The 20,569-nt window shown below is 43.3% G+C and overlaps 1 protein-coding gene across 1 annotated transcript; it reads right to left on the bottom strand.

Annotated features, from left to right (window-relative positions):
- Positions 1-10,153: 10,153 nt before the first annotated feature.
- On the bottom strand, positions 10,154-19,239 carry mxra5a (matrix-remodelling associated 5a). The gene is made up of 8 exons (XM_028400745.1): positions 19,119-19,239; positions 18,728-18,965; positions 18,522-18,651; positions 17,618-18,008; positions 14,289-17,546; positions 13,164-14,070; positions 12,758-13,084; positions 10,154-12,131 (listed from the first exon to the last, which is right to left on the bottom strand). The coding sequence occupies exons 2-8, from the start codon at positions 18,934-18,936 to the stop codon at positions 10,538-10,540; spliced, it is 6,816 nt and encodes a 2,271-aa protein (XP_028256546.1). The 5' UTR covers positions 18,937-18,965; positions 19,119-19,239; the 3' UTR covers positions 10,154-10,537.
- Between the last annotated feature and the right edge of the window lie 1,330 nt (positions 19,240-20,569).

Raw genomic sequence — 20,569 nt, 5'->3', positions numbered from 1 at the left:
GGGGCAGCCAATCGGAGAGGTACAGGAAGTAAAAAGATTTCCAAAATAAAACAGGAAGTCAAATAAGCTAACACAAAATTACAGATATGACAGCTATGTTATATAAAGCTTTTAATGCATTATACGTGGCAACATTGTCCATCATCAATTTGGCTGCCATGGTGACAAGTCCCCTTGATGAGGTCCTACATCATGAAACTTTTTTACATGTTTAAAGCTGTGAGGAACTATCTGTTGTGGTTCAGAGGCTTCATTTTGCTGAAAATAAATTCACTGTTGACAGTTTTTTTCCGGCTCCAGTGTGAGAGTGTGTGTTTTTGCAGCTGAAGCACATATCTGTGGTCCGTGCCCCCCCCCCCCCCCAAAAAAAAAACAAAACAAATCACAGAAGGAATTCCTAATTGTAAAAGATAAAACAGCTTAGCCTAGCTAATCGTAAAAAAAAGACTCAAATAACTGAATACTTAGTTGTGGGGTCAGATCTCATGTGTTGGTTACCATGACGACAGCAGCCATTGTTGCTGCTGGTTAATAAGTGCACTCTGGATTACATATGTTTTTTTTATAATTTACAAAATAATGTTACAAATAAAGATAATTCAGGCTGTCAAACTAAAATCGAAAAGACGACAGCAGCCATCTATGTGTCTATCTAAGAATAAAATGGACACTGCATGATTGGACCCTCTGTGTCCAACCAAAGTACCGTGACCCACCTAAAAATATACACTGAAGCCTGAGTGTATAAATACATGTGAATGTGCACCTTTATGCACACACACTGTAAATCTAGCTCTGTCAGACATATGGCTTTTGTATGAGGTGACGGTCTGTGATGACTCACTTGGAAAATGGCCCCTCTACAAAGTACGCCTGAAAGCACCTCTGATATTATGCAAACACCAAGGGAAGCCTGCAAAAGTTGGAACATCTGCACATTGAGGGGTTCAGGGGGGATAACCAGGCACCAGAGGGTAAAGGGATTAGCACTTCATCCTGCTCTGTCAGTGCGAGGTGAAGCAGGGTCCCTACAGATTTATCTTGTGCTGTGTAGCCCAGCCAGGAACTGCAAAAAAAGAGCCTTAAGTAATGATACCTGATTGGCTTGAATCTGAGATTCTCACAGCTGGTCGGGTTCACACTCACTGCTTTCAGGTCAGCTTGTGAGTTAGCTTGTGAGCTAGCCACAACAACCAACACGTAGATTTAGAAAATTCTGCAAATTAGCCAATAAAATTTGCAGAATTTTTGTCACATGACTGCCGGCCACATGCAAGTGAATCATAGCTTCCTTGTTCAAGTGAAAAAGCGCAGAATTTTTTTGTTTTTATAGAATTTTGACAGCACAATTTTAAATGAATTAAACAATAAAATATGACTATTTTGAATCTGGATTTAGTTTAGCTGCCAGGAGAAAAAAAAATATTTGTTATTGTTTGGATTTTTGTAATATTTTGGGATGCAAATCTTATTTAGAATGATTCCAAGTGTGTTTATTAATTGTTTTAACTTTTTTTTATAATTTTTACATTCAAACCTGACAGATGATTTTATTGAGGACAAATTTAAATTTAAATTATTATTTTTTTATTTTTTGTTCGTGCTGCAAACCTTTAAAACTTTTTTTTAGAATTTTGTATTTTTTAACATCATCAGTAAATTACATTTTGGATTTTAATTAGAATTTTTATGATTTTTAAGTCTGCTGAAGAAACTACATAGAACTACATGAATGAATGAACGAATAAATAAATAAACTTTCTTACATAACCTTTAAAAGGGCCATTTCTGTATTAAGGAAAAATAACAAAAAAATATAATTTATTTACATTTTTTGACCTGTTTGTTTTTGCATTTATTTATGTTTTTATTTTAAGTAAATAAAAAAATAAAATAAAATAAATACCAACACATAACCTTTCGAAGGGCTATTTTTCTTTTATTATTATTTTTGTTTTTAGAATTTTGTATTTTTTTAACATTATTTGTAAAATACTTTCTTAGATTTTTAATTAGAATTTGTATTATTTTAATTTTAAGCCTGCTGGAAAAAAACTACACAATAAATAAATAATAAATTTGCTTACATAACCTATGAAAGGGACATGTCTGTATAAGGAAAAATAATTTATTTAACTTTTTTGACCTGTTTTATTTTTGGATTTATTTATTTGTTTTTAATTTAAGTAAATAAAAATAAATTATTATTATTATTATTGTTGTTGTTGTTTTTAGAATTTTTTTTATTATTTAAAAATAATGAGAGAATAAAAATCAAAGCGTGCTTTCGACCGGCATGAGCTGCAGGATGAAGGATGTCTCCTATAGACAAAGTCCTTTAAATAAATTTCAAATGCACCTCAAATGCATCCATCCGTTTACTCCTTTATTCCATTCATCATCCTCCAAATGTACTTTATTTCCGACCAGACGACGTCCTTTCATTGAATAATTGTCTGAAGGTATCTGCCTCATGTGTAATCTCATTTCCTGTGCAGCTCCGTGCGCTCAGTACACTCTTGATCTTACCCTCGCTAGAAATCTCATTTCCATGCTGTGTGATGTAGACAGCCACACACGCACACACAAACACACACGCATACCAAGGGACCAGGAATAACATCTGTTCTTCTGTTCAGCAGAAAAACAAACAGCAAACTCCGTCTCTCAAGCACACGTGTGTTTTACCTAAATTTTAAGGGTTAAATTTGTCTACATTTTATGAATGTGTGCTTGCTGCAGCTGCAGCTGTGCTAAATTCTAAAAAAAAAATCTGTCCGCCTTCCATCATAAAGCAGCTGCTATAACACGCGAAGCCACCTGAGACCTGAGAGACCGCGGCAGGTCAGACTGGAGTCCTGGGACTGTCTGCCAGGTGTGTGAGGACTCCGGCTAAAACATACATGCTAATTACAGGAATGTGCAAAAGGGGGCCACAAACACACACACACATAAATACATGCTGCAAGCCCTCATACATGAGGGCCACGGAGAGACATGTGCAGGGTTTCCTGGGTCGGTGTTATGGAATTTTGGGGGCACCCTAGAGCTCATAGTGGACTATGGGTGGAAAATGAGTCCATCAAGGACAAAAAAAGGGGGTAACAGAGGCCCTTGAGTCCCGTGACATCCTTCAGAATCCTTCCTTCAGATCTCCGAGGGGGTGTACGCCCTCCAGTGGGTACTGGGTTGGCCCCGCTTACGGATACGTCGACTCCTGACCTGTCCGAGTTGCATCCACAGCACTAGATTGTGGAAGGACTCTGATATATATCCAGCGCACGAAGATGACTTAGGCAGCTGGATCATGAGAACGCTATGCAGGAAATAATGATGTGCTAAGCTAAGGTTTCATGGGAGAGAGCAAGGCCGGATTTTGGCAACCACCTGTTTTGTATGTGTATATGTAAGGGTTTTACAGTTTTTGGATAGAAACCGCGACCTAAATTCATCAGTTAGCGATACTCTAGATACTCTAATGATAACCCTTCTCCTACTGGTCCCCATGGAGGTATCAGTATCAGGGATCGAAATCTAAAGCATGTCCGCTCATTCACTGGAGCGTCTCTCTCTCTCTACCCTGGGCAAGAGCCAGTCGCTGTGTTTCCTGGGAAGCAAGAGGGGTGGGGTGGGGTGGGCCAGTGACTCAGCCAGACCTCCATTTGTCCCCATCAGTAAAAAGGGGATCCGGTCTCCTAGAGAATAATGTTCAGCGGTCCAGAACAGCTGAGAGCTACCACACGTTTAAAGCCTCCGTTTAGTTAAATTACAGCTCAAGTGAGGGATATTTGGACTTTGCCAATATTAGCCGATCGATAAAAACGGCAGCCAGTTATAATAAAAGCAATGATGGGGGTTTCAGGGATAGAGTCCAGACTTTACTGACGGTGTCAAGTTTTTGCAAATAAACTCTGGGTAGTAAGTGGTTTGTAACCATTGATCCGGTGTGACAGTGAGTCAATTCCACTTCATCTGAGTAATCAAGGGGCTACAGATACACCAGATGTGTGTCCTGCCACGTGGAGGAAGGTGGTTGCAATATATATGAACATTTCATATACAACAACCACTAATTTCCCATCGTTTGCATTGATAATCATGTATGCAGATGATGCTGTAATATATATATATATATACCCAAAAAATTAGCATAGGGGATTTACAGCTTCCTATCCTCATCATCTGGACAGTATTTCATCATCAGCTGAAGGTTGTCCTCAGGCTACACATCACATCCCGATACATTAATGAGACAACAGGATGAGGACGTTTTATAGGTGCTAATCAGTTCACCTTCCCCTTCGTCCCGAGCTGCAACATCACTCAACAGCTGTAATTGCTGCTCTATGAGATCATGAACATTTTTTGTGTTTGCATGTTCTCACAGGCTTGTTTACCCCCTGTTCTTCTGCCAGATAAGTGCTAATGATTGATAGTCCTGCAGCTATAATAGCATTTGCAGGAGTGCTAATATTTTGAGTTTTGGAGAGATGCTAATGTAATTCTGTTTGCAGATGATACTGCACTGCACCAAAAAATGAACAAAGATGCTAGCTTTATTAAATTTTTTGCTAATTCTATCAAAGCTATATTTTTTCTTCTTTATATGCCTGTCTTTCTATATAGGGACTGACAACGAAAAATAGCAACCATGCTAGTCTCATTGCTGTGGAACCCTCACACTTTTATTGTGTCTGTGTTGTGTTTACTGTAGTCCCATCCATGACAGATGTCTGCACCAGGACTCTAAGGTGCATCAAAAGCCACAAGTAACCCATGCTAAGCCTCCCCTACAAAACAAGCTAACACTTCAACTCCATGAGGACATAATGCCAAGTCATTTTTAGAACAAAAGCAGGATGATTCCAGATTCTCTTCCTCCCTAGTGAAACATGAAAGATTACAAAGGACGCGTGCTTATATAACTGCAAACAGAAACAGATACAGCAACATAATAAATATGGGGGGGGGGGGGCTCTTGTGCACAGACAGATGAGACAGCAGGTCTCTGAGTACCTTGAGTTAAGTGGATGCATCTTTTGAAACAGAAGGGCTAGAAGTAATAAAACAGTATGGTTTTTCTCAGCTGAGAATCCAGCTGGCTTTGTCTATTTACAATAGATATATTATTGTTTTTTTCTCAATGTAAATATTTCAGCACTGCTTCGATGTCACCATCATGTGACCGATTTCATTATTTGAGGTTTCATCAGCTAGCAGCCTAATCTCCATGTATCCCCGTATGCTAGCTCTGATACATCATCACATACGCCAAGCCATACAAGTCATCATTTATTCACACAGACTCGCACTCATCATCATCAATGTGCACACACACACAGGTCTATATTACCATCTGTGGACCACAACTCCACACCATCAAAAGATTTTTTAAAAAAAGAAGTCTGCCTTTGAAATGATGAGTGAAAATCTCAAAAACTAGCGTTGATGCCAACGGTCCTGGGTGAACTGCTGTCCCATTTTAGTGAGGTAAACAGGCACGCGCACACACACACACAACACAGGTCTACAGGATCAACTGTGGACCACAACCCCACACCATCAAAAGATAAGTCACAGTAAATTACAAAAACTAGCGTCGATGCTAACCAGTGTTAATTTTGTTGACGAATCATTTTCGTCATAGTTTTCGTTAACAACCTTTTTTTGCTGATAAAAATGAGACAATAACTAAATAAAAACTAACGCACAGTGCCAAAAACGAAGACGAAATGTACTGACACTTTCGTCAACGAATAAAAACGAGACGAAATTATTGATGGAGACGAGATCCAATCAGAGCAAATTTTGACTGTGGAAGGGAGGGACGAATCAGGAGACGGCGGCAGAGAGCCAATCAGAAGTGATCTCTCTGCGTAAGGACGTTACCCCGCGATGCTGGAAGAAGGCGTACTCATGCATGGTACCACAACACAGGAGAAGAACAGACACACAGACACGTTTGATGTCAAGACAAACAAGATGGTTTGCAAACCATGTGGAGCGACTATCAGCAGTAAAAACACAATAAACGTGAAGCGACATTTGCAGACGAGTCATCTTAACTTCCGTTCAAAGATACATGTGACAAAATCTATAAATTAAGACACCGCTGCTGATGGTTTTACAGTGCACCGTTTCTAAGTTTCTAAGTGTTTTGCTGTAGTTATGGAGTATTCATGAGGAAGGTCATGACTGAACAGTGTATTCAGGGAGAGCAGCTCACTGTTCACTGGTTCTTTTGTGAAAAGGTAATAGCAATTAAATAAAGAGGTGTTTGTTTCAAATAACAAAAGTTAAAGCTGTGCCTGTTTTTATTGCACTTCAAACCTTAATTATTTCATAAAAAAATATATATCATAGAATTTTAGTTGACTAAAATTCTTTGATATTTAGTCGACTAAAACTAGACTAAAAGTTCAAAAATGTTGATGACTAAAATGTGACTAAAATCAAATGACATTTTAGTCACAAGACTAAAATAAAAACTAAATCAGAAATTGCTGCCAAAATTAACACTGATGCTAATGGTCCTGGGTGAACTGCGGTCCCCTGTTAGTGAGGTAAACACACACACACAGGCGCACACATGCTGCAGTAATAACTGGGTGATGACAGACTGTGTGTTTCAGCAACAGACTGCAGAGCATGAGGTAACCAGATTTCCATGATAACACATTAGCAATGAGTCTGGACACTTTGAATGAGTTATTCATGATTCATAAAGGGATAGATGAGGGATTGGCGATAAACCCCCCCCCCCCCCCCCCCCCCCTTGCAAATAACTCTAGCCACACTTCTTCGCAGCAGATCCATTAAGACCGGGTATCTCTGCATTCCAAGCTGGACTGATGACAGGCAACTGCGTCTAGCGTGACCAGAGTAGCTGACTTGTTATTAGAGCAATGCCACAGGCCTGTCGTTTAAAGGGGGGCGTGGGGGCCTCACCTGATCTGATTCTTGGTTCTGTTTCGCCTAACAAAGCACTTGGTATATTGGAGTGGGTCATGGTCCTAGAAGCAGAACCTTCACCTGCAGACCCAGACCCATGAGTAGAGGTGACAAAAATGAGGTTTCTGGGCTATCGCCCCAAGTTGAGGTCAAAGTAGACCCACTGCTCCTCCACATTTATAGGAGCCAGTCTGGGTACCTGGTTCCAAGAACTAGTTCTGGCCAACTTGGCCATCGTCAACCTTCACCTGCAGACCCAGACCCATGAGTAGAAGTGACAAAAATCCAATAACAAAAGTCCAATAAAGCCCCAAGTTCAGGTCGTTCAAGTAGACCCACATTTATAAGAGCCAGTTAGGGCACCTGGTTAAGATGCAACCTGGAAAGGGTGTACCAGGCACTGCCATCTGAGTAGAAACCTCAGGCTGACCACCTAGGACCCACTATCAGAGAGATGTTTTTGCTGATGGCTTAGTCAGACATGAGACTCCTGGGGGTCCAGAAGTGTGAAATGCATTCCAAAAGAGAGACAGAGCGTGAGTCATTTTTCCACTCTAACATAATAACCCTTCATGAAGCACGGCGGCTCGCAGGTTAGTTAAAGTTAATTAAAGCAACAAGACCTTGATACAAACCTGAACAGAGTCGCAGATGAGTGCAGTAACATGTCCGAATGGAAAACGGCACAGATGTCTCGCTTCTCTCCCAAAGACCTCCTTATCACACTTAATAATGTTAACCAGCTGAGCACTACAACAACTTGTCCCCCCTTCCCCCTAATGGTTGTCAGGGGAACTGCAGCCTAAGAAATGTAGGTTAATATTTACACCATGATCATTCTAGACCTCAGTCAGCAAAATAAATAAATAAATACATTTTTTTTTAAAAATCCACAATTTTTCTTACATGACTGCTGCTCACAGGTGTGTCAATCATAGAGATTTAAAAAAAAAAATCTTATTAGTGGATTTTTTTTTAATGAGATATGTGTAATAAATTATATATATTATCATTTATTTTTCTTGTCCTAGTGTTACATATATTCAGGTTGAAACATGCAAATACATTTTATATATTTTTTTATTATATATATATACACTCAACAAAAATATAAACGCAACACTTTTGTTTTTGCTCCCATGTTTCATGAGATGGACTTGAAGATCTAAACTTCATTCCAGATACACAATATTACCATTCCTCTCAAACATTGTTCACAAATCTGTCTAAATGTGTGATAGTGAGCACTTCTGCTTTGCTGAGATAATCCATCCCACCTCACAGGTGTGCCACATCAAGATGCTGATCTGACATCATGATTAGTGCACAGGTGTACCTCAAACTGCCCACAATAAAAGGCCACCCTGAAATGTGCAGTTTTGTCTCACAGCAAAATGCCACAGATGACACAAGCATTGAGGGAGCGTGCAATTGGCATGCTGACAGCAGGAATGTCAACCAGATCTGTTGCTCGTGCATTGAATGTTCATTTCTCCACCATAAGCCGTCTCCAAAGGCGTTTCAGAGAATATGGCAGTACATCCAACCGGCCTCACAACCGCAGACCACGAGTAACCACACCAGCCCAGGACCTCCACATCCAGCAGGTTCACCTCCGAGATCGTCTGAGACCAGCCACTCAGACAGCTGCTGAAACAATTGGTTTGCATAACAAACAATTTCTGCACAAACTGTCAGAAACCGTCTCAGGGAAGCTCAACTGCATGCTCGTCATCCTCATCGGGGTCTTAACCTGACTCCAGATCGTCGCCGTAACAGACTTGAGTGGGCAAATGCTCACATTCGATGGCGTCTAGCACGTTGGAGAGGTGTTCTCTTCACGGATGAATCTCGGTTTACATTGTTCAGGGCAGATGGCAGACAGCGTGTGTGGCGTCGTGTGGGTGAGCGCTTTGCTGATGTCAATGTTGTGGATCGAGTGGCCCATGGTGGTGGTGGGGTCATGGTATGGGCAGGCATCTGTTATGGACGAAGAACACGGGTGCATTTTATTGATGGCATTTTGAGATCCTGAGGCCCATTGTTGTGCCATACATCCATGAACATCACCTCATGTTTCAGCAAGATAATGCACGGCCCCATGTTGCAAGGATCTGTACACAATTCTTGGAAGCTGAAAATGTCCCAGTTCTTGCATGGCCAGCATACTCACCGGACATGTCACCCATTGAACATGTTTGGGATGTGCTTGACCGGCGTATACGACAGCGTGCACCAGTTCCCACTAATATCCAGCAACTTCGCACAGCCATTGAAGAGGAGTGGACCAACATTCCACAGGCCACAATAGACAATCTGATAAACTCTATGCGAAGAAGATGTGTTGCACTGCATGAGGCAAATGGTGGTCACACCAGATACTGACTGGTTCTGAGTCCCCAGACCGCCAATAAAGCAGAAACAAAATGCACATTTCAGGGTGGTCTTTTATTGTGGGCAGTTTAAGGTACACCTGTGCACTAATCATGATGTCAGATCAGCATCTTGATGTGGCACACCTGTGAGGTGGGATGGATTATCTCAGCAAAGCAGAAGTGCTCACTATCACACATTTAGACAGATTTGTGAACAATGTTTGAGAGGAATGGTAATATTGTGTATCTGGAATGAAGTTTAGATCTTCAAGTCCATCTCATGAAACATGGGAGCAAAAACAAGTGTTGCGTTTATATTTTTGTTGAGTGTATATATAAAACGGTCTCTTTTTGTAAACTACTGAAACTTGTTTTGAGTTATAGTTTTACATTTCTTTTGTATAAACTTTATTGATATTATTGCAATGTATATTTGTCATCTGTCAAACAAATTTTTACGAATTTTTATTGAATAAGTTTTTTAACAATGGACCCCAGGAAGAGTAGCTGAGTGTAAACCACAGCTAATGGGGATCCAATAATAAACAACAATAAACAACATATTAACATATAATTTATACAATAATGATGAAATAATGATAATAGTAAAAATAATCAAAACATTTTTAATGTAGGGACTACATAAACAAAGGAAGAAAGGAAGAAACAAAGCCTTTTAATAAAATGTGCAAAAAAATGTTTGCTTTACAAATCAGACTTATTGCTGTGAGTAGTCAACATTCGGTTAATAATAATAATAATCCAGTTATGGAAAAAAAACATAGACATTAAGGATAGACACAGGAGACCAAAGGGGTTATGGGTTAAAAAGAAATTAGTCCTCCACTTTTGTTATTAAGTTAAACAATATTTCCTAGTTATGCTTGACATAATGTGCCATTGTCAGAAGCTAGGATGTTGGTGAAAGGTGAAAGTGGTAAATACATGGTCATGGTAGTCATATTGTTATTGTATAAATGGTATTAGTGTCATATTCCCTGAGTAAAATATGGAAGCACGAGCTAGTCTGCTGTTGGTGTTTTATTTTAAAAATCCACTTGCCAATTTTAGCATAACATTAGCAGAATGGGTGCCACATGCGTTGACGACACCTGATTGGTCCAAGTTCCGCTGTCAGTTTCACCATCATGACAGCAGTTGTGATTTTTATTAAGGCAGTTGTTTGGGCATACAGTATGTCAGAGGGCTCTTTAGAACACATTAAGAAATGTTGCTTTGGAATCTATGCCGACGGCGTTCCTGGCTGTGCACCGGTAGATGCCGGCGTCCCTTTGTGTCGGATTCTGGATGATAAGTGAACCTTGTGGTTGGAGGTACTTGTTTCTAAAAAGTCGCGGCTGCGTGCTTACAGCCAAGCGAGTCTTATCTGGTGTTTCCCAGGCGACCTCCGCTTTAGGGATCCCGGTTGCGACGCAGTTCAGCTGAACGGCAACGCCACGTTTGGTGTAAGTCACGGAAGGGGGGCCGTTGGTAATACGAGGTGGGTATGCTATCACCATTACCGACACAGAAAGCACGGAGCTGCCGTACTCATTGGCAGCTCGGCAACCGTAAGGTCCCCGATCGTACACTGATACCTGTTGGATGGCTAAAGTTCCATTTGGCAGTACAGCATAGTGTCCGACTCTCTGTGGCCTGTTCAGGACGACCCCGGTTGGCAGAGTCCATGTTAGTCTGTGAGGTTCACCAGTGGTTTGACAATGAAGCAAAAGTGTGTCTCCATTCATGATGCTGATAGGAGACGTGTATCGGTTCTGGATCTGTGGTTTTCTCCCTGGTGATAGTGTGAACAAACGTTCCATGAGTCCTCCAGAATTGCGCCCCAGACAGCGGTACAAACCGACCTCAGAAACGGAAGGGTTGCTGATAATCAAAGAACCATCAGGATGGTGGAAAAACTTTGAAAACCGAGCGCCGCTAAGTAAAGGTGTGCCGTTGGGTAAGATCCAAGTACCTTGAGATAGCGCCAAGCCCTTAAAGGAGCAGTTCAAAGTCATGGCGTTCCCTGCTGTTATTGACAGGCTATCCTCAGGATCTGCCTGAGGACCTCTAATTTGTGGCTTCTCAATAACCTCCTTCACATCCAAGTTAACCACCAGCCTGACCTCCCCTCCTTCATTACGAGCTATGCAAACCAGTTGGCCCGAGTCTGTCATCTTGGGCGACAAGATTTCCAAGGTACCATTCAGGTGAACCGACATTCTGTTGCTAAAGTATGGTGCAGGAAGGATGACATTTCCTGGTAGAACCCACATGATGCGAGGTGTTGGGGTTCCCTTTGCCACACAGTCCAAAAGCTTCCTCTGATCCTGGACTACAGTCACATTAATAGCAGTTTCTCTTAAGCCATTAATTGTTGGAGGCGTCACCAGGACCTCCAGCCTGGTGACTTTGTGGTCTTGTCCTGCACTGTTTCTCGCCGTGCAGGTGTAGTTACCTCGATCATAACGTTGGACCTTCTGAACAACCAACGTCCCATCGTCCAGGACCTGGTGTTTATCCGGTCCAGGGGAGATCACTCTGTTTGTAGGGGATATCCAAGTGATGACTGGCGCCGGTTCACCTTTGGCGTTGCACCTCAGGGTAACCGTCTCACCGTAAAACACCCTGTCGACCTTTTGATGTTTATCCTGGATTTTTGGAGGTGACGTCACAGCCTTGACCTTCACTCTGACCTTCATTTCGTCTTTGCCGAGCTGGTTCTCTGCGTAGCAGGTGTAGTCACCTTCTTCCGATGTTCCGACGTCATTGAAGTAGAGAGTCCCGTTGTCAAACACCACATACCTACAAAGATGGAAGGGAAGGAGAGGGGTAACAACTGAAAGCTTATGTGGTTCCACAGACTTAATAAACCGACCAGTGGTATTTACAGCAGTTTTTGTACGTTGGCAGCACATGCCAAAATTGTTCCTTGAAGTAATTTTCAGTAGTAGAGTGTCAATAATCTTAAAGTAGTGTGCTGCCACTGTGTTACAGTGGTTTCCAATAACTGAGGCCAGTTTTATTTGGGGAGGTACTGACGGACATGTGGGTATTTGAACTGCTTTTATAGGTCCACGCCAGAGTTTCTGGTAAAGCTGAGCCAAAGAGTACACAAAGAAGATGTACTTTTGTAATTAGGATAGCATCTTATTAGTCCCCCTTGGCAGGATTTGTCGTTTTCATTTTGAATTACTGTCAAAAACAGGCTCAGCAGAAAACCAAAGTTGAGTTTAAAGACCTTCACAAATGAGCGTACACTTGAACCCATGGACTTTAGGACCCAGAAACCTGAAGTGATCAAATGTATTTTGGGGTTTTTGCCACAAAACCCCATAATGGGTCTTCTCTGGTCCACTTTAGTGGCTTTTTAAAGGCTAAGGTTACCCTTTGACCTCTGCTGGATTTGATTCTTTTTCGGTTAAATATACCTGCGACTTCTGCCCACGCTGGAACTCTCTCTCTGTTTTGCCAGGTTGACCATTGTTCCATCCGGCAACGCCCAGCTGATCTCCGGGTTAGGGAGCCCCGAGGCCACACAGTCCACCTTCAGGTCTCCGCCGTACACCACCTCCTGACTGGATCGCTGCGCCTTCTGTTCAATCTTAGCCGGCCTCGTCAGTACGTTGACGTGCAGCAGAATGTAGTCGTCCCCCATCTTGTTGCGTGCCACGCACAAGTAGTCGCCGCCGTCCTTGTCGGTTGCAGGGTGGATGGTTATGGTGCCATTTGGGAACACCTTGATCCTGGAGTCAAAACTGCAGAAACAATATCACAACAGATGCAACACTAGAGCAGCTATAACAATATATTCAGCTTGTCCAGTCTTGTCCTTACCTGTACTCAGCATCCACTAGCTTCTTTGAGGGGGTCCTCCACATGATTCGGGGCTCTGGCTCTCCTGTTGCCACACAGTTGAGTAGCAGCTTACTCCCATAAATAACATCAGTTCTTTGGGGAGACGTTGATGTAATGCTGGCTTTGGCAAAAGACTGGTTTCTCCTTAAGCTTAGGATCACCGTCCTCTTGCTGGATGACACCGTGTTACTAGCTGAGCACTCGTACCTTCCAACATTACCTGGGCCCAAACTGTGTATGTAGAGGGTCCCATTGGGGTACACGATAAAGTTTCGCCCGGTGACCATCTGGAAAGCAGTGAGCTGCACGCCATCAGGTGTCATCCAACGGACGACCGGGTGGGGTGCACCTGTGGTGGTGCAGTGCATATAGGCGACGCCGCCCTCTGAAACGGTGAGGTTTTCATGTCGTGCCTGCTGGATCACAGGTGGCAGCGCTGAGACGTGTAGATGCACCGAGACGGTGTCGGCTCCTGCTGCGCTGTTGCCAGTGCACCTATAAATTCCTCTATCTGTGTAACTAGCTTGGCTGATCTGGAGGGAGCCGTTAGCGGCGACCGCCACACGCACCCCAGATGAAGTAGCGGGCACGTGGATTTGGTTAGGGAGCACCCAAGTCACTTGAGGTACAGGGTGACCCTCCGCTTTGCACTCTAGTTCCACTCTGCTACCTAAATGCACCGTTACATCTCTGTGACGTGGCTGTAGGACCCGCGGATGCTGAGACATGACGTCGAGGTTAACCACCATCTTCTCAACACCGTACTGGTTCTGGACTGTGCACAGGTACTGGTCCCTGTCCGTGAGCTGTACGTTCCTGATGATTAAAGTACCATTTTGGTGCACCTCAAACCTTTGAACCCTGGTGTTCTGAGCAATAATTGCACCTGTAAAAATAGAAAGAGACTTCAAAAGGGGGTACAGAAATCCACAATTATGCTATGTCCCCGTTTCCAGAGACCATAAAAGGTGGCAGACCTGGGTGTGACATAATAATAATGTCCAGTTGGACTGGTTGGACCATATGTACTAGATTATATGTAATAATTAATATTTATTTCACATGTACAGAAGGAAATGTAGTGGATTTATGAGGCATTCATACCACTAGAAACTTTAGTCCACGACATGAAGGGCATTGGCTCTCCTTCAGCCTCACAGGGAAGCTGAGCATCTGTTTCAGCTTTCACAGTGAAAGTCTGGAAATTGCTATTAGCTATGCTTGGCTTCCCTCTTGGACTTGACCCATGTCCAGGTAGCTGGTGCTGCCTGGAAACATCCTGAGTGCTTGTTAGCAAGGATGGATTAACTGGGATTGTTGTAATTTCAGGAGCAGGGGTCGCCGTCCGGTTGACCTGTAAGGTGCTCAGTGTCCTGTCTGGGGTAGGTGACGTGGTTGCAGGGTGAATGGCGGAGGTTCTTAGTTCAGTTGTGTATTGGCCACTGTTGAGGGTAGTCCTGGGAGTGTCCTGGCTAGTGGCCCACAGTGAAAGGTCCACTTTCGGTAGCGGTGTAACATGAGGCAGGGCTCTGGATGTCACTGCGTTGACAGGGCTTGTGATAGGAGTGACCTTTGACCCCTCAAAAGACATATTTGGTGTTGTCATTAATCCACTGGTGGTGTACACAGAGGTCGTCTTGACATCATGCAAGGTCACAGGAGCGGTTGAGGTGGGTGTGTTTATGTCCTGATCCACATTGTTAAAACCCCCAGAGGAATTGCTGGAACGTGGCAGAGGTCCAAGGTCTCCCAAAGTGCTTGCCCTTTGTGTCTCCTCTAAAGGTTTAACATGTGAAAGGGTGCTCCCTGTAAACCTTTGCTGAGTGGTTGATGCGCCCTCTGTGGGAGATTCTCCGTGACTCACTCCTGGAGAGGCTGTTGGAAACAATGGTGCCGCTGATGTGCTTGTGAACAGCGGTTTGGCTAAGGGTAGATGGCTCTCGTTTCGTTCATGTGGGGAAACTGTTGTTGAGGAGGCTGCTTCCTGGTCCTGTCTGGAGACTGTGATTTCTGTATGACTCAGTCTGTCTGATGATGCTTCTTGGCTGCCAGTGAATGGAGCACTGGTACTGAAACTGGTCGTTGGTTCTATTTTTAGTTGTGGGGATGAGGAGGTGGTGGTCTTTTGGGGAGCAGTTGTCGGAGTGGGTTTGTTCAGCTTTTGCTTCTTTCTGTTCGGCCTTTTCCTTCGCGTCCCGTTCCTTCTCCTGGAGTTAGGTTGTCGGAGGCGTGACTTTCTATTAGACCTTGTGGTAGGGGGCACCAACATAGTTATTGGAGTCGCTGTTGTTAGCATCGCTAGTGTCTCACTAAGATATTTTCCACTTTCTTGGCTGACTAAAGATATCATTTGATCCCTGAGTCTATCCATACTCTCTGAATCCTTGGACCAATCAGCTGTTGTGACTCCATCTACTCCATCTGTATTTGAATTAGAGTTCTCTTCTGGAGAAAATGTGCTGCTGCTTGCAATGTTTGTGCTAGTCTGCCAAAAAGTGACAGTGTGTGGGGGAGCAGATGTGGTCTGTTGGAGGAATTGTACTCTGTTTAAACTCATGTGAGTGTCCACATTCATATCACTAGTTGTGTGTTCAACTGTAGTATGTGTGAGGGGTGTTGTGAAGCGGTTCTGGTCTTTTTTAACCTCTGCTTTCATGCCGTCCGATGACCCTTCAATGGCGTCTTGCGGCTGAGTCGTCTGCTGAGCCAGGACTACCGTCACCGACACCTGAGAGTTTCTATCCCTAATTTTTGCCAAAATATCGGCCCATTTCTCCGGATCTATTTTACCCTTTGACACATTAATCCTCCTCCTGTTCTCTATTTCATTCTTCCTCTCTTCGTTTTGTGATTCTGTCGGCTTCCAGAGCACCGGCGGCCTACGCCACATCTTCCTAGAAGGATGGCTGCCCCTCTTGTCTGGGGCTACATTTCCTGGGATTCTCCTTCTGAAAGGATTCACTGGTGCCTCTTCGCTGTCCCCTGATGTTTCCTCTGCATCCTCTGTTGGGACTCTAATCTGAGTGTTGACCCCTGACGCTGACTGGGGTCTCACTGGGAACTTCCTCAAAGACCTTATCAGCTCTGTGCGCCTGTTAACGGTGACTTTTGTTGCCAGGGTGTCCACGCCGTGTAGATTCACTGCAATGCATTTATAAAAACCACCATCTAATAACTGAGGCTGCTGGATGTGCAGAGTGCCGTTAGTAAAGACGAATGCTCTGGATGAGTTAGCTTTGAAGCTAACTATGCTGCTGCTTGGTAGAATCCAGTTGATATCTGCGTCCGGGGAGCCAGATGCCATACAAGGCAGGGAAATAGGGCTGCCTATAAATCCTTCAGTAGGTGTAATTACCTCCCCTGGGGGAGGACTGGAGGATTCCTGCACTGTCAGATGGAAAGGCAGGACAGCAAAGTCTCCCTGAACCCTAGCGATGCAGTAGTAAATTCCTGCATCAGAGTGTCTGACAGCTTTAATGACCAGCCTTCCATCAGTGGACACAGACACTCCCTTGTCTGTAAGCCCATGCGGTGACTCTACTTTTGTGCCATCTGGCAGCATCCAGCGGATCACCGGCCGCCCGGAGCTGTGCACGTTACAGCCCATTTCCATCTGGCTTCCCAGGATAGCGCTTGCAACTTTACGAGTAGCGTTAGTCGACTCGACAGTGACCCATGTCCTCCTCTGTCTCCGCACCAGCTCGGCCTCCAAAGTCTCTGAGAGGCCTGTGCTCAGGATCAGTTTTACCACCTTGGCTGAGGACTGAGGACGGTTTAGCTGAAGGTCGACAGATTTTTGCATCAGCCACGCCGGTCGGGCCATCATATTGACTTTAACACCTGTATAGTACAGGGCATCCTTCTCAGAGTCCTGTCGGTACACGTAGGTCGGATGAGGATCTTCGCTTAAAATGACCTCCCTTTGTAAATGAGCTGGTACGCTGCTGTAGTATGCTATCAGCCGCCACAGTTGCTCATATTTGTCTCTATCAACAGCGCATTCCAGATCCACTGATAACGTTATGTTAAAGGCCAGCTGGACCCGGTCGACTTGTTCCCAGTCCATCTTGGTGAGATCTCTCGGCTCGCTGATGCTACAATCCAGATTCACTTCATTTCCATGTTCGTCAGACAAACCAAGAGAGATGTTGCCAAATGGTTCTTTGAAGTCCCCGACGGTCAAAACCTCACTCTGGGCGTCCTCGGGTGGTGTCGTCCTGTGACGTGAATTGATGACGGGGCTGCTGCAGACCAGGTCTTCCACAGTGTGGAGCTCTTTTCTACGGAGATGCCTGGGAGAGGAGCACTGAGGGCACAGCTGACCCCCAGGAAGCGCTCTGTCCTTTTTACACTTCAAGATCCCTACGACAAAAGAGCAATGTTGTCAAATGAACACAAAGGATCACAGTGTTCTAAAGGTTTTAACATCTGACCTGGTGAAGTCGCATTCCAGTCCTGAAGCCATTTCATGTTGCAATCACAGGTCCACGGGTTCCCATGGAGGTACAGGTTCTCCAGCTGAGGCGTGGTTGCCACCATTTCGGAGGGCAGTGACATGAGTCCGTTGTCCGACAGGAAGAGATGCCTCAGGGTGGATACGTGGATGTGATCCACCATGGTAAAGGTGGCAAAGGTGGCTGGGTGCAGCTGCTGGAGCAGGTTGCCCTCCAGCTGCAGCAAACGCAGGGAGGTGAGGCCCTGGAAGGCGTCTGGGTGGATGAACTCCAGACGATTGTGATCCAGGTGTAATCTGGCCAAAGACCACAGGCCATGGAGGGTTTGTCTGTTGATCTCCTTCAGCTTATTGTAACTCATTTTCAGCATCTAACCAAGAGGAGGAAAGAGAAACACACATGAGATCATTACACACACATCTATGCAAAAATATGAGCCAAAACATCAGCACAATTTCACAAGTCCTTCTAGGAAACTATGACCTGTACTTTTTTTCTAAATATTAAATTTGGAAAAAAAATAATAAAAGATTATTTAAATACATTAAAAAGAAAATAAAAGAACATTTAAACAAATTAAAAAAAATTAAATTAAATTAAATAAAACCAAAAAAATAAAGTAAATTAAAATAAAATTGCATTAAAAATAAAAGAAAAGAAAAAAGAAAATGAAAACAAAAACAAAACCAAAAATACAAAATAAAATAAAATAAAATAAAATAAAATGAAAAATAAAATAAAATAAATTATCATATGTTATTATCATGGTTGGGCCTGCAGCTGAAGCTGTTTTGCATTGAGGAATCTCCTAAAGTTCCACCTAACCAACTGCAAGCAACTAATCTTACATTAGTGACCACCACCATTCATTCATTGTGTTCACCTGTAGTGACGTAAGGTCCCTGAACGCTCCATCTGGCACACTGTGGATGTCATTTCCATGTACCATCAGCAGCTCCAGCTTCCTCAGGCCAGCCAGTGATTTCTCTGTGATCTTACCAATACTGTTGAACCTGAAGCAACCAAAAAAACAGGAAAATAAGCACCAAGAACCCAACAACACATGAACCAAATTACTGACATACTGACCCCAGATTCATGCGCTCCATGTGTTTGGGCACAGCCGCTGGGATGGAGAGGAGGGAGCGGAAGGTGCAATGGAGCTCCGCGGGTTGAGGGCAGGAGCAGGGACGGGGGCAGGGGACGGGGACGGAGGCGGCGGCGGCGGGGGTCAAAGCTACCACCACCACCAGCACCACCAGCAGAGTCTGGAGGACACGCAGGGCGGGGTGATCCATCTTCAATCGGCATTAGTGGCACAGGAGAACTAGAAAAAAACAATAAGGTTGGACCTTGGTTCAAGTTTCAGGACTTGTTCTGTCTCCATAAGCGCATGAATCGATGAGCTCCGGTAAATTACGCACAATGCGCCGCAGCTTGCTATAAAGACTTCATAAACGCCACTTTAAATCAGACTTACCTTAAAATCCCGATCGCCTCTCTTCACTTAACCCCTCATATCCCATTGCGCCAAGCCTAAGAAAGTGTAAACTAAAGCTTGCAAGTTAGAAATGAGTGTCTAACCCCGAGTGTGCGCGCTGTGAAACCTCCAAGTGACGACTGAGTGGAAGGAGCCGCTGCAGCACGCACCGCGGAGACGCAACAGGAGGGGCCAAGGGTTTTTTTTTTTTTTTTTTGAAGAGCCTGTATGAAGTCTGTGACTCATGCAGAAATGAACTGAATTAACCTCTAAAGCTGGGAAAATGAATATAAAATATATCTGGATCCGGATTTGTGTTTTTTTTGGGGGGGGGGGGGGGGTTCCAGGATACTATTGTTAGCTTTGTTTGGGGTTTTAAGTGCTACTATTCACCCTGTATACCATAGAATGTCTATCTTAACACTCATCATGGTAACCAAGGAAATTCCATAGAAACCTGTTGCATAGACTGTATATAAGAATAGATGACACACTGCTAATATGGCGGCCTCAGACTCATAATGGCTCTTTGGTTGGTTTATTTGACAGCTTTGTTTGTATCTTCACGCTAGTTAGCGTTAGCCACCTTCCATGTGGTTTTGGTGCAGGCGTGCTATGGACTCCAGAGTGACACCATGATGGATAGACGTGCCAACCGTCACCTCTGACCTGAGGCTGAGCAGGTGTCGCAGGAGGAAGAAGAAGAAGAAGAAGAAGAAGAAGAAGAAAGCTCAGCTAATAACAGGAATTCAAAATAAATGCGTTGGAATATATATATATATATATATATATATATACATATATATACATATATATATATATATACATATATATATACATATATATATACATATATATACATATATATATATATATATATATATATATATATATATATATATATATATATATATACGTAAGTTGCTCCTAAAAACCTTTTCAGGTGCATTTTAAAAACAGATTTATTTCCAATTTTGACCAGAGTTAGTGGCAAAGAGTGTTCCATTCTTTCATTACTCTGTAGGTAAAAGTGCATTTGAGGAAGTTAGTTTTAGCCCTTGGAATTAAAAAGCGTCCTTCAGCTGCATGTCTAGTGGCATATCCATGACCATCTAAATTTGTCTTGAATTGGAGAAATAAAAACATTGGAGTTTGATTTTTTTAAGATTTTCCACATTGACGATAATAGTGAAGCTAATACCCTATCATGAACTTTTAGCCAGCCAAGATTTGAATGCACGGGCAGCCTTATTCTGCATTATCTGGAGTTTATTTAAATCTTTTTTGCATTTGACCATACTGTCTGACAATAGTCAATATGAGAAATAATTACATTTTGTACAACAAGCCTAGTCATATCAGCTGGCAGAAATTGCCTGCTTCTTCTCAGTATAGACAAGCTTCTGCCCATCTTCTTTACAACTGATTCAATGTGTCTTGACCAAGATAGT

Source organism: Parambassis ranga, chromosome 2 (genome assembly GCF_900634625.1).
Source record: "Parambassis ranga chromosome 2, fParRan2.1, whole genome shotgun sequence".
Taxonomy (NCBI): domain Eukaryota; kingdom Metazoa; phylum Chordata; class Actinopteri; family Ambassidae; genus Parambassis; species Parambassis ranga.
Note: the sequence above shows the minus strand (reverse complement) of the source record. Positions and strands in the feature narration are given on the sequence as shown.